Genomic DNA, 13,685 nt, shown 5'->3' on the forward strand with positions numbered 1-13,685 from the left:
GGTCTCGATGGGTGGTGGATTATGCTCGAGTTCTCATATAGTAGGTCAGTTCTTCTGAGTTATGTAGGGAACGTAAATCCACCACCAATTCTAGTGCCACGTGTTTCTGTAGCGGATCTTTAATTCAAACACATGTTCAGGAATTTCACAATCAGGAATATGACAACATTTAATAACTACGAATGCATTGAAAGGTGCAGAAAGTGCGTATTCTGCAGATCATAAAATGTACAATAATTTACAAAAACATAGACGCTAATCTAGTGACTTCTATGATATTTTACATCGATTTGAGTATTTAACAAAATTACATTATAAAGTCGAGTTAGAGGAACCTAAAGGCTAAGCCAATGACTACGAAAGCTAATACTAATGGCTTTGGTTCGGTTGGAGCTGAGCTTGAGGAGTAAAAGCCACCCTTGAAGTTCTTGGTGCCTGTTGAAGAGATGAATTAGATATTTCTATCCTATCTAGCACTCAAAACATATACTCACGTTTTTCATTGGTATCCCTCACACCACAGGTACGATATGATATGGTCGCCTTTCGCTTTTGGTTTACATAACCGGGAATGAACAGACTAGGGGCATCCAATCTTCCGGCGGCTATCAATCGAGACATATCCAACTCCAATCTGTGGGCCAGAGGCCCCTTGAAGTGGATGATCATCTGGATGCAGGCTCCACCATGGAGTTCCTTGGTTTTACGCGCATCCACATCCAACATCCATTCCGGAATGCCCATCACCGATCGTAACTCATCCAGAAACTGTGCACTGAACGAAATAGTTTAGGATTACTCAATTGAAGCAAGTTAGGTTTGAATCATTTATACTTACACTACGAATCGAGGCGGCTTCTGTAGGTTTATGTATTTAATGACGTTATGATCGGGCTCTATATTCGCACAAGCAAAGCGCTCATGGGAGTGATCTGGTCCAAAAATCACAATAGAACGCCCAATAGCTCCCACAGGAGCTTCCAGGGGAAAGTTGGAGTCGGTCAGGACAACGCGTTCACCTCCAAGATCTAAAGAGCAATACATTTAGTTACGGCCTTGAAGTGATTTGTAATCGCAAACCTATTGTTCCCAAACGGGCGCCCACATCGCCAACGTAGCAGCGCAAAGGATTATCCGGACTGCACTCCTGCTCATAGAGATCCAGCTAAAAAGAGAGATTCCTTGTATCCTGGTTTTTTTTAAATATCATTGGAGAACATACATTGAGGGGATCCGCCAGCTGGGTATAGTATGGATTCCAAACATATCCTCCAGCCACACATCGCGTAATTGTGGGCTTTACGGCTGCATCAACGCCCACGGGATTAACGAAGATCTGCCAGTTGTGGTTTCTCGTAGAGTTCCGGTCGTTTTTGCCCGGATGCCGTAGCTTAACCTCGATCACCGTCTCCGACTGACTACCATCGTTGTGGATGAGCTGCGTCATTTTAATGTAACCATAGGCGTATCCAGTGGGATGATGAAACGAGGCAATGGCTCTCAGTTCCCTAGCCTCACTGGGACTGTAGCCACGCTCCAGAGTACTACATTCATAGTTTATATTAAATGAAAATCTCAATTAATTTTGGTTATCTCACCTGCAGGCCCATCGGGCATTCTTCTGCTTCTTCTGAATAACTACAGATCTTCCAATGATACTGTTATATCCAAATAGTGGAAGATTCGTGTCGTTATAGGCATCCTCGAACTGGGTTACTCCCTCAAGACCTCCGAACTTTCCACTCAGATCTCCCATCTCGTACTGATCTGTGGTTCCCCTTTTAGGAGGAGGTGATGACTTGGGACTGACGTCGAAAGGATTCCAGTGACCATATAGAGTGGATGCCTCGCAGGGAAACGCCAAGTTGGCTTCCACGGGTGTCTAAAATTGAGAACTTATATGCACAGAATTTACATTAAGAGGTTTAGTAATAAATACCCTGTGGATGTGATATCCTGCATTATCCTGAAGTCCCTTAAGTTGCACCTCCACATTGCTGACATCATACTCCGATTGCTGGGTGATCTCCACCCGACCGCTGACCGTCAACGAATCTCCATTTGCGTACCACTCCTTGGCCACCACTTTCCTCCGGAAGTGTCCAATCACGGCCGAGCAAGCCAATCGCTCTCCTCTGGCTTTGGGACCACTATCCTCATAGATAACAAGAGACTTACCCAGGATACTATGTCTTCCGGAGAGCGGAAGATTGCCATCTACAAACATTTTCCTACTTATTTTCTGGGCAACTCTTCTGCCTCCAGCGATGGTTAGGGTTCCCGATCTGGCATCCATGGTACCCACTCTGCACATGGAGGCTAAACTGGGTCTGCAGAAGTCATCCACACTGCGATTGCCCCAATCCACTCGGAATGGATTATACACAGGTCCTGCGGAAATACATCTCTGTTGCCAGTCATAGAAGTCCTTTCCAGGCGCATTGCTGTGGATTGCCCAACGATGATCGTGGGTGGTATTCTGCGTGGATCCATCCGCCTGGATGAGGTACTCAAATAAGACGGTGGTATCCTGCCAAGGCTGCTCCGCCGTCTGCCGGAATATGACTCGACCCACCACAGGATAGCGGAAAAGGACCTAAGGTATAAGCACACTTACTAAAGGACAGCATCAAATACTATTTTATCTACCAACCTGAGCCGTAACCATGTTCTGCTGGTAGATCCCATTTCGTTGATATTGACTTAGGCTCGAACAGCCCCAAATCATCTTCGTAATATTGGTGACATTAGATCGATTGAAGGTGTATATGACCAGACTCCGTTGGGCAATGCTATGACGACCTTGAAGGGGCAGGAATACGTCCCAGTAGAGGCCATTCAACTCGGAACTCGTTCCAGGTAAGACATACTGATGCCAATAACCTTTATTGCGACCTTGTAGCTTCCCGGAGAGATCGCCCACGGGATACTGCTCCTGGGTTCCATAACCGGGTGGGGGTATGTTCTCGCTTATCTCCCGGGGATTATGCATGTACCCAGTGGTCAGGCAGTAGTCCTCGTGACCCATCCTGGAAGGCACCGGCGGCAGACTGTGAATCCGAAAGGCGGCCACATCTTCGGCGAACTTGCGACTCACATGCTGGGAAAGCGGTGCTCCCAAGGTGAAATTGAGGAAAGTTGGGTCGAACTTGGAGCGCTGCATGAAGGTAACCTCTCCCTTGACCCCACCAGAGTTGATGAAAGTTCTGCGGTTAAAAAAAAGAATGGTTATACTTTCAAATAGCATGGGATGTAAAAACCACTCACTTATGTGTCAAAGGTTGGACATGGCGGATCTTGGTGCACGCGAGGTACGAATCTGGATGTTGGTTGTCAAAGAGAACCAGGTAAAGAGTTCTATGGGGAATGGTAAGATCCGAGGGCAGCAGGGCCAACTGAGCATCCCTAAAAACGCTGCGTTGTGGCGAACGAAGGGCATTCTTTGCCACTCCAATCCTGCCGAGACGTGCGTCCAGATCACCTATTCCCTTGCCCGCTCCACTTCCTTGGGGATCGAAAACCTGCTGCAGGAAGTTGCAGTTGTCCTCCGTGCGATGGTGGTCATGTTTGAAGATGTCTGTCACATAGATCTTCCAGTGATGCTGGGTGAATGGTCCAGCTTGACTTCTATCTTCCTCCAGAGCAGCTGGTTGCGCCCTAATATGGTAAAGATCCGAGTAGATTAGAGTATCCCCTACAGCTCCCTCCGCCGGGGCCAGCCAGCGGAAATGGACGGATCCAGCCACAGGAGTATTAAATCGAGCCTCTGCCATGTGCTCCACGGAACTCTGGATGGTGGTGATGGTGGCACAGATCCGTGCATTGGCGTTGACCTCTGTCAGAACCAGGGACTTCCCCCAGATTCCCCGATCCCCAATCAACTGCATGTTGCGCTCCCAGCTGGAGGTCTCATTTCCGGGCAGTACCAGGTACTCCAAGTCCTCGTCAAAGGACAGGACCTGGGATCCCAAGCGACTCAGTTCGCAGCGTTCGTCTGGATCAGTATTGGAGTAGTCCACGGGGAAACGACGTACTCCCCAACTCCATACTTGGTCGGGGTACTGCAAGGTGGCCTCCAGGTTGGCCTTGATCTCCACCGTGGTGGCATTCATTTGCCGAAAAGTGATCTCTCCATGAAGACCTCTTTGCGAGATATAAGCGATCAGATGCTGTGCATCAGCTGAGAGACACAAAAACGATAGTGAGAGTGGAAAATCATGAGTAAGGTGAGATATCTCAAAGGCGCACAGAGAGAAATATGAATGAATAGTACAATTATATACATAAAATATATTCTTGGAAATAGAAGGTTAGTTTACTTTCGAAGCAAACTATTCAGCTTAGCATAAGTGCTTAGTTCGCCCCAAAATTAGATAACTTTTCTTCCAGTGCACTCGAGAGTGTGGTGAGATATCCCAGACACAACGTGAGATACTTTCGATTTCTTTGGCCACGCAATATCTGCATACAATGCAATCGATTCCCAGCACTCACCTCCACTCATTAGTGATGCAATCCAGCAGACGGAAGCCATCCACAAAAGCTGTCGTCCACCTGGAGCCATGGTTCTGGTTCTACTCCCTGAATAACCAGATTACTCGAAAAGTGCTGTTCGAATGGATGTGGCAATGACAAGCGTGGCTGACTTTCACATCGTAGTGCGCATGCGTGCGCCTCGAAGCTCGACTGAAAACTGGTCGCTCGAAGGTTCGTGTTCGGTTTTGGCCATCGTCTTGGCCAAGTGTGGGGAGTTTCCCACTGCGCTCCACCGCTTCGTTCAGCTCCCCAGCTTTATCGGCGGTTTTGTTTTGACCTGGAACTGGTTTCCGGCATGGCTCAGCTGAGTCAGATATGCAGTAAGGTACCCCCAAATAACCCCTTCCCTGAGAAAGTCAAACTTCAATGGCTTTGTGTTTTTTCAAGACGACTCTCTTTTGCTTTATTCCAAGACTTCGTCATCGTATCATCATCTAGTTATGTTGTATAAAAACAGTTACTTGTTTTTTATTTTTAGATGGTTTTGTTTTACTCTTGTTAATTTTCCTGACCGGGTTAAAAGTTTTCTGAATTTTCTCATCTTGCCGTGTGTAGCTTAAATTATACTGAAGTAAAGATTCGATTCGCATTTAACAACTTATTGCATGTTGCACTTTGAAATGGATTGCAGTGTGCGTGTGAGTGCGGTGTGTGCTCGTGTCGAGTGTCAAGTGTTGAGTTCTGAGTAATAGTAGTAGATAAATAAAGCAATATAGTGCTTCCTCCGATCAGCCTAGGTACTAGTGGTTGTGGGCACCTTATTCAAACTAAACCCCCCCGCCCGTCTATTTACCGGGGAGGCGTATCATCCTGGAAGCTTCAAAACGCATTAACTAGAAACACTGGGTTTGTTGTTTGAATGTTTCTTCATATTTCAGATATCATTTTGGGTTGTTTGTTCGTTTGGGTGTTTATATCGCTGATAGTTCATAAGCAGAAAGTGGTGGTGGTGGCGAAGGTTAAGTTATGTAAATTCGCATTAAACAATTTGAGTGAATGAACTTAATGTTTCTTTGTTATTAGCCTAACTCTCGATAACTTGCAATAATATTGATAACTCATAACTGATAAGTAAGTAAGTAACGAACGATAGATATGCATAACGATAAATATTTTGTGATAGTAGGATATATATTTGGCTCTCAGTTAAATGATCCCTAACAATAGTATGTTATAGGTTTACCTCTCTCTCTCCTGGTCCTGCGAGATTTCTTGAACGAAAAACAAAACTGGCTAAAATTCATATTCATATTCATAATCAAAGTGAACTCGTGAGTGCAGGGCTAACGAATCCAGCCTAGCTACCCATCAACATCGTCTTCGTCCTCCCTACATCTTAAATCATACATCATACATCCTCATTTCGATTACGATCTCGATCTCGATCTGGTAATCATCTCTCTCGGGGTTCTTCTCTTTAGTTCTTCAACGGACAGCGATATAAAAATAGACACGGCTTGTTTGTTGTTTTTTAAGTTTTTTTGTTGATTTTATAGGTGTTTTAAATAAAATAGATAGCATTTGTTTTATAAATTTTACGTGTAAAATTTAACAGTAAATCAACTAGAAAACTACGCGTCAGTTCTTGCCGTGACAGTGAACGTGATCGTAAGTATCCCTAACTATGATGGACAGATACATGGTAAATGGTTCTGATCGCTACCAAATGTTGCTGAAGAAGTTCTTTTCAAGTTCAGTTTGATCGGATGTTGCTGATCTGGTTGGTGGTGTTGTTCTTGGTACAAGGTACTTGGTGATGGTTAACAAAAGAGATTACAAGATACTGAGAATCTACATATGTAAACGAGCGTTTCTTTTAATTACGTTTATTATTACTGATTTGACTGATTGATTTAACGTTCTGATTCTGGGTGTAATATGGATGTTGAGTTAGAAGTTAGGATGTGATCGGATGTGCCTTAGGCGGCCTCCTCCTCCTCCTCTTCACCCTTGCCGGTGAGCATCTCGATCAGGGCGGCGGTATCGATCTGGTTCTTGTCGTCGATCACCATCTGATCGTAGGCATCATCAACCTCCTTCATGGTGAACTTGTCACCGAAGTTCATGAGCATTTCGCGGAATTTGTCACCGTCGATGAGACCATCGTTATCGAATGTTTTGAAGGCAGCAATAACAACTTCGTCTTCATCGTTGGCACCGGAGGTGGCCATGCGGTTGGCGAACAGGGTCAGCAACTGGGTGAAGTTGATCGGACCCGAGGCTTCGCCCAGCATGGCGTCCAACTCCTTGTCGTTGGCGATCTTGCCGACGGAGTCGAAGGCAGCGCGCAGATCGTTCTTGCCAATAATACCGTCCTTGTCGGCATCCATGAGTTGGAAGGCCTATCGATCCCGCACAGAGACAGAGAGAGATAGAAAGAAAGAGTGTGTTGGTGACTTGGTCCTTGACAAGTGCGATAGATGGTTGGATGACAGGATGATGGGATGGGTCTCGAGTGATGCGATCGATATGTGATATATGAGTAACGACCAAAACTCACCTCCTTGAACTCGGCGATCTGCTTCTGGGAGAACACAGAGAAGACCGAGGAGCCAGCGCGCTTCGACTTCCTGGAGCCACGGGATCCGCCCGACGCTCTCTTCGAACCAGTGGCAGATGCGGCCGGGGCAGGAGTGGCAGCTGGTGCCGGGGTTGCTGCCTCGGATGCGGCCTCAGAAGCGGTTTCGGAAGTACCACCCTCTTCCTTGGTCTTCTTCTTCTTAACCTTCTTCTTCTCATCGGCCTGAGGAGAGAAAAGGGGAATTTATTAGTAGGGATTCGAAGGCAGAAAGAGGGGATCTACTCTGTCATTAGTCGTTATAGTCCGTCTTTAGCTGTCACTTGAAAGATCCGGTTTCGGAAGTTCAAATTTTCATTTTAGGGATCTTAGTAAGTTCATTGAAAGATCTACCATTGGAATTATGTTGGTAAAAAGTTATCCCTTAATGGGGTTTTCCATTTAAGGGATGCTTTTCGAAAGGCCTCCCCGACTAGGCCAGAAAATATGTATCTGCAGGCGAAAGTTTTCCACTCGTTCTATAAATAAACCGGACGCATATTACGTAAGCTCTCCGCCGTGCGCCACTCGCTGTCTCGCTCGCTCCCCGGCACGGATATCGGATTACGTTACTGACGCGTAACACTCGGATCGGATCGATCCATTTATAGAACTTTCTGCACTATTCTCACTGCGTATGTGAAAAAGGTGAATCGGGATCACCATGATTTAGAGTTATGGTTCACACTTCATATTCATATCCTCGTGGTCATTCTCGAATGCAATTGATTCACTGCAATAATCGGCATTATCCTTGCTGCATATATCCAGGCACTGGGGTCCAGTTCGATTCGGTTCCGTTCAGTTCGGTTCAGTTGGATTGTAGTGATATTCCGGGACGAGTCCTTACCATGGTGCTGAACTTTGATGTGTTGTCTAATCGAGTCGAGCCGTCAGAGCACACTGAATCTCTGGCTGATTTTATCGCCAAGACAATGATGTTTTAAGAGCTCGGAGGAGCTCTTCTTCTTCCAAGCATTGGGGCCGCTCGTGGCGGTTCGGCCACCTTCGGGGATCTTCGGGCGCCATTCGCTGTATCCGTATCTGCAATATTCGTGCTGCCTTTTTTAGTATCTGCAAGGCGCGGTCCGCCCAGGAGATCGGCGGGGGCGGGCAGCTACATCTATATAGATATAGCCATGGCTATAGCCTATGGTGTAGCTGTATCCGAGGTGTTTACTCATCCATCGGGCGCTGCTCTAATCAAAAATCTAATTTTAAAGGCAGAGGAATTGCTTTGGCTTTGGCTTTTGGGCGGCAGAAGCCTATACATATGTTCGGAATTTATTTCGGGGCGATTCGGATTGGTTCGTATCGCGGCTCTCTGTTGTGGATACATTTCCCCATCCTCGGATTCTGTTTTGTTTTCTTTTATTCCGCTCTGCTCCACTACTCGGCCCGTCTCTCAGCCAGAGGCCACCTCCGAAAGGTGTCCTCTTGCGCTGAAATCACCTACATTTTCCCTGGCGGCGGACAGCATACATATATCCAACATGCCAACATATAGCATATGTATGTATTCTATTCACGCCTATATACTCGATGTTTTGCTCGCCTACGTTTCTTTTTCTGTTTTCGAAATGCCCCGTACATTGTGCAATATGAAGAGCGCCGAGAATTCCAAATCTATAGATCTGTATATACACGGCGATCGGGCGGATTTCGTGTCGCATAAATATCCAACGAACCCGATATTGGACCAGAGTTATTTCGGCAACAAATGTGGAATAAACATCTGACTTTATCTATATGCTAGTCATCCATGGACATTGCATAAGAATGGGAAGGCTGTAGGATTTCCATTTCAGATAAACTTTGGGTACCACGTCATGATACATTAACCTTGTTACTAAAAATATTATACCTTACAGTATTTAAACTATTTAAGCCATTTCGCTGATGCCAATTTTAAGTAACAAAACAGTAAAATTGTGACAACTTCAATAAACAAATTGAATTGCCAAGGACAAATAAATAATTTTATTTTTTTTAGTTTTCAAAATAAACAGGAAACTTAAATTTAGTTTCAAGTGTTACGAAATAATAATCATATGGCTTACATCTATTTTTAAAGAAATAATCATTCTTTAAATTATTCGACTCATTAGATTAGCAGCAGCTTTTTGGTTTCTGAAGGAAATAATTTAATGATTAAAATAAACCAAAACATTTTTCAAAACAATATTTATATGATGTCATCTTTGCCACCTGAATTCATTACCCTCGCTGACTAATATTATAATTAATGAAGGCTCTTTGCAAATGTATGAAACGGAAAATATCTCAATTAACGATGGGATCCGTGCGAGAAAGCCTTCATAATTCATCGATCAGACATAATGAAAATCGATTTAGGCTGCAGTCTTCTTCGTGCTCCATTGAAAGTGATTTTCGGCGAAAACTCTCTTGGCGCAGCCATTTTGGCACGTAACCAGGCGACTTTTTGGCCAGGGGCCAACCAAAACAAGAAGATGTAGAGGAAAACTGCCCACAATCTAATACGCAAAGTAGCATTGAATATACGCGAATGTATAAATAGAACAAAGTGCAAAAAACGAGCAAGACGCAGTCGAAGGAATGTTAAAATTAATGAAAACTGCGGCAAATGTATTCAATTTTCCAAGGTGCAGAATGTATCTGGGAACATTAATGGGTTTGACACTCTGGAAGCATTGTTTATGGAGGGTTAACAATCAAATAAGGCAAATAACAGCCTACACATAACATTTGTTTATTTCAAGGGTTTCTAAATTTAAACGCAAAATCATCTTTGATTTGCTGATTTACTAGGTTAGTCTGTGTGAATATACCCAGTTCCACCTGATACATGGGCGAACTTGGAGGCTGCTCAGTCGGGAGGTCGGACGTCATTGGGAATCGGCTGTATTCAGTGCCCGCAACGCATTCCTATCACATCTCTGCTCCGCTCCCCTCCTAACGCCTTGGCCGCCCGATGGCCGAAAATAGAAGAGCCAACGCGCACCACTGTGCTGCCCATTTCGATCTGAGGGAATAGTTTGGATCTTAGAGACGGAACTTGCTCAGTCGGTTTTCAGCTTACCGCCTTGTCGAAGTCGTGGGACATTCCCATGGAGACGAGCACTGAGTCCGGGGCCAAGGAGTACGCCTCACATATGGATCGGTGCACCTGCATTAGGGACACGAAATCCGGATTGGGTCCACTGGCGTAGTCAAACCCAAATGCACCAATGGTCATTATGCCCATCAGGTTGAGGTGTTTAAGGTTGCTTTTGATGTACTGGTAGAGTGCAGGGGCATCTTTCGCCTCTATTCCGCTCTTAACTAGAGGTCGAACGATTTACGGAGGTAAGCATACAGGTCGCTGGTTTGGGGGCGTGAGACTTACCGTCTTCACCACTGGTGTTAATCTGGATGAGCACCTGCAATGGCTCCTCAGGGGTAGGCTGTCGCTTAGACCAGGCTGCGTCCAGTTTTGTGGCCAACTTCTCGCTGTCTACGGTCTGGATCATATGCAGATTTGGCACAGAAAGGATCTAAATAAACAATGAGATCAGTAAGATAAAGAGAGGTGATGATAAGAGATAAACGATGTTATCCGATCTTTGTTATCCAATTGACCTTGTTGATCTTGTTGCTTTGCATGTGGCCTATGAAGTGCCACCTGATGTCGGGGCACTTGGCCAGAATGTCCGGGTGGCGGCTCTTCTCCTCCAGCTCCTGCACATAGTTCTCACCGAAGTCCCTTTGTCCGTCCTCGTAGGCCTCGATTACGGCCTCCGCTGGCTTTGTTTTGCTCACAGCAACGAGCAGGGGCCTGGCAGCTTGAACTTCCTGTGCGAGAGATAAAGGTTTTCATTTAAGAGGTCATAAATAAATGGGTCTTAAGTCAACTTACTTTGGGCCGCTGGAGGAGCACCTCGTCAATGCGCTTCAACACGTGCTGCAAGCCGGCTTTAACGTCGAACTCCGCCATTGTGCGTCTTAGCATTTAACTAAGAAATGCGAGATGAATATGCTTTATATATAAGTAAAGATAAATAGTAGTTATTGTTCTTACAGTTGGTTAACTCAATGATAAGAAATCGCCCTTGCAAAAATAAAAACAAAACTTTGGAGGATCAGCTGTTTGGCAGTGTGACCTGAGATTACTGAATATACCAATAAAATACTTAAAGTTTTGAAAATACAGATAAAGGCGGGAAGTTTCAAAAGTTTTTTTACGCTTTACACTAAAAAGGTTATTGTTCTTAAGCATATAAATAAAATATTGAGTTTTAGCTAACTAGAAATCAAAATCCAATTGCCTTTGCTTTGGCAGTAAGTCTCGCCGCACTTTAGCTTTCGAAAACCCTGTGCCGGGGAGAAATGCCTTCACTGGGACGCACACAGACTCCTCGACTTCAGCCATGGCGGACGCTATCAGGTGCGCCTGCGAGTCACTGAACTCCGTGCTGGGATACCTGGTAACGATGAGGATCTCCGAGATCCGGCACTGCTTCGAGCTCCTCGGAGTGGCGCACGTGGAGGTGCTCGCAGGTGTGATCATTTTCATCCTGATGCAGTTCACCAAGTTCACGGCCGTCCTGATGCTGGCCATTCTCCTGGCGTACGGCATATTCTACCTGGTAAGAAAAGGTTTTACTACTGCTACTGAGCCCTCCTAACGAAACAATACGCAGTGGGACACCTTCTTCCCAGAAATCAGTCAGCTCGGTCGCAGGGGAATGAAGATGTTCCGAAACGTGCGCACCTCCGCCAACTTGCCTCCATTTGCTTCAGACACTGAGGAGACGCCTGGTAATCAAACTATGTACATCTTACGAAATAGCCTCATATATAACGTTTGTTTCTCCAGGAGAGTACCAAATCAGTCCGAGAAGCCAGCAATACACCAGTGGCATGATGACTCCGCCGAACACCATCAACATGCCAATGCTACTGCCGATGGTACAAACGAAGAATCTCAGGACGACAAGCCTGCAAACGGATCGTAGAAGACAGGAGGAGGAGAACAGGAGGGGTTCCCGTGGACACTCGGCATATCAGGAATCGCAGGACACGGATAGGAAGCACCGAAGAGAGAGACCCAACTGGCGATCTGTTCACTCTGATATGGAAAGGGAGCAACCGTCTACATCCAAGAAGGCTCATCATGGATCCAGTGGCGGAGGTGAGTCCAGGCGGATGTCAAATGTAATGGGAACCCCGACCGTTACCAGCGGAATGGTGGACACCAGGAGACTTCCAAACGTGGCCAAAGACCAAATCAAGCGACTGCCAAACATCACGAGCGGAGAGTCGCGGAGGACAGCCAAGGAAGCAGGTGGCACCAACAATTTCAAGAAGTTGCACCACATAACCAGTGGAGAGCTCACGGAGTCCAAAAGGATTCCTAGAATAACCAGTAATACCACTGAATCCAGATGGCTGCCCAGAGGCGAAATGAAAGAATCGCGGAGGATCCAACAGATAACCAGCAACACCAATGAGTCCCGAAGATTACCCACTGTAACCAGTGGTGAGGTGAAGGAATCCAGAAGGAGTTCGCATCCCCACGGAGGTGGAGAGTATCGGCGCACTTCGAATAATCAGAGAGATGGTGGCGGAGGTGGTTGGGAGTCCAGATCCCGCCGGTCTGCGGAGAAATCCAATCCCACCCAAGGTCGCCGGCATGAGGAGCAAACGAAGCAGCGCAGGAGCAGCAATGGACACCCCGGAGTGACCAAGCGGCAATTTCCGGATGATCATTTCGAGCGGTTGAAGCTGGAGAATCGGGAGTTCCAGGCCCGGCGCCTTCAAGCGAGTGGAGCTGCATTCCGGCAAAGTCTAAGTAATCCCACCTCCGAGGGCGCTCTGCTCACCAAACAGGAGAACTTTATTGAAAACCATCGGCAGTACGACAGGCGGGATGCCCCGAGAAACACCAAGCCAAGTGAGTAAACAGGGAGTTGTTTATCAATTACTCAAATATATAAACAAATAACCTTTTGTTAACATAGGTAATCCAAACAAAGATGCCAGTTATCGGCACCGAGCCCATCATCGCATGCTTAATCCGATACTTTAAAATGGATAGGCACAGCGTGCGAAGGAAGCCCTCATTTGCAAGCTGTGAAGACAGGTAAAATCCTGTCCTTCCATAGAGTCCTCCATCTAAATAATCCTCCTTAGCCCCTCAACAACCAGCGTAGATTCAAGAAAGACCATTCAATTTGAGGAATATCCAAACACGGTGGAGATTGATGACGTTACTGAGGAAAGACCAAGCCGGAAGCCCGCAAGGCAACAGATCGAAAGCGCTTCGAAGGTTCCCATAGGTAGGAATACACCTGTTGAAAATGCACAATTTGAAAGCGGGGAATCCAGCCGTGAGCATGTGAATAATCCGGAGGAGTATCCCTATGTTGTGGAGATACCCGACCAGGAAGAAAAAAAACCGCAGAAGGGGAGCCAATCTGCCAAATCCAAAATCAAATAAGGCGAAGAAATGGAACAAAGAACTTCGCTAATTTTCTATGTTATCGAAATTATTAATTTTTGTAACATATTTAAATTCAAAATAAAAACGTAACGTTTTATGGGCAGCACTTGACATCACATCGTATACAGC

General features: G+C 45.8%; 4 protein-coding genes across 4 annotated transcripts; 1 reads left to right on the forward strand and 3 right to left on the reverse strand.

The window, feature by feature from the left end:
- Positions 1-135: 135 nt before the first annotated feature.
- LOC6730187 lies at positions 136-4,701 on the reverse strand. Its single transcript, XM_016174005.3, has 10 exons — positions 4,495-4,701; positions 3,268-4,180; positions 2,654-3,206; positions 1,940-2,596; positions 1,599-1,882; positions 1,223-1,544; positions 1,081-1,165; positions 839-1,028; positions 495-775; positions 136-435 (listed from the first exon to the last, which is right to left on the reverse strand). Exons 1-10 carry the CDS (start codon positions 4,562-4,564, stop codon positions 326-328), a joined length of 3,465 nt encoding a protein of 1,154 aa, XP_016036944.1. The 5' UTR covers positions 4,565-4,701; the 3' UTR covers positions 136-325.
- A 1,645-nt stretch (positions 4,702-6,346) lies between these two features.
- On the reverse strand, positions 6,347-8,053 carry LOC6730188 (myosin regulatory light chain 2). Its single transcript, XM_016173999.3, has 3 exons — positions 7,944-8,053; positions 7,037-7,279; positions 6,347-6,878 (listed from the first exon to the last, which is right to left on the reverse strand). Exons 1-3 carry the CDS (start codon positions 7,944-7,946, stop codon positions 6,456-6,458), a joined length of 669 nt encoding a protein of 222 aa, XP_016036945.1. The 5' UTR covers positions 7,947-8,053; the 3' UTR covers positions 6,347-6,455.
- A 1,618-nt stretch (positions 8,054-9,671) lies between these two features.
- LOC6730189 (pyridoxal phosphate homeostasis protein) lies at positions 9,672-11,252 on the reverse strand. The gene is made up of 6 exons (XM_016173964.3): positions 11,133-11,252; positions 10,971-11,067; positions 10,694-10,906; positions 10,461-10,608; positions 10,155-10,396; positions 9,672-10,097 (listed from the first exon to the last, which is right to left on the reverse strand). The coding sequence occupies exons 2-6, from the start codon at positions 11,061-11,063 to the stop codon at positions 9,981-9,983; spliced, it is 813 nt and encodes a 270-aa protein (XP_016036946.1). The 5' UTR covers positions 11,064-11,067; positions 11,133-11,252; the 3' UTR covers positions 9,672-9,980.
- Positions 11,253-11,380: 128 nt separating this feature from the next.
- LOC6730190 lies at positions 11,381-13,667 on the forward strand. Its single transcript, XM_016177832.3, has 5 exons — positions 11,381-11,700; positions 11,755-11,872; positions 11,931-13,007; positions 13,075-13,196; positions 13,247-13,667. Exons 1-4 carry the CDS (start codon positions 11,482-11,484, stop codon positions 13,140-13,142), a joined length of 1,482 nt encoding a protein of 493 aa, XP_016036947.1. The 5' UTR covers positions 11,381-11,481; the 3' UTR covers positions 13,143-13,196; positions 13,247-13,667.
- The last annotated feature ends 18 nt before the right edge of the window (positions 13,668-13,685 follow it).

This window comes from Drosophila simulans, chromosome 3R, assembly GCF_016746395.2.
Source record: "Drosophila simulans strain w501 chromosome 3R, Prin_Dsim_3.1, whole genome shotgun sequence".
In the NCBI taxonomy this organism is placed as follows: domain Eukaryota; kingdom Metazoa; phylum Arthropoda; class Insecta; order Diptera; family Drosophilidae; genus Drosophila; species Drosophila simulans.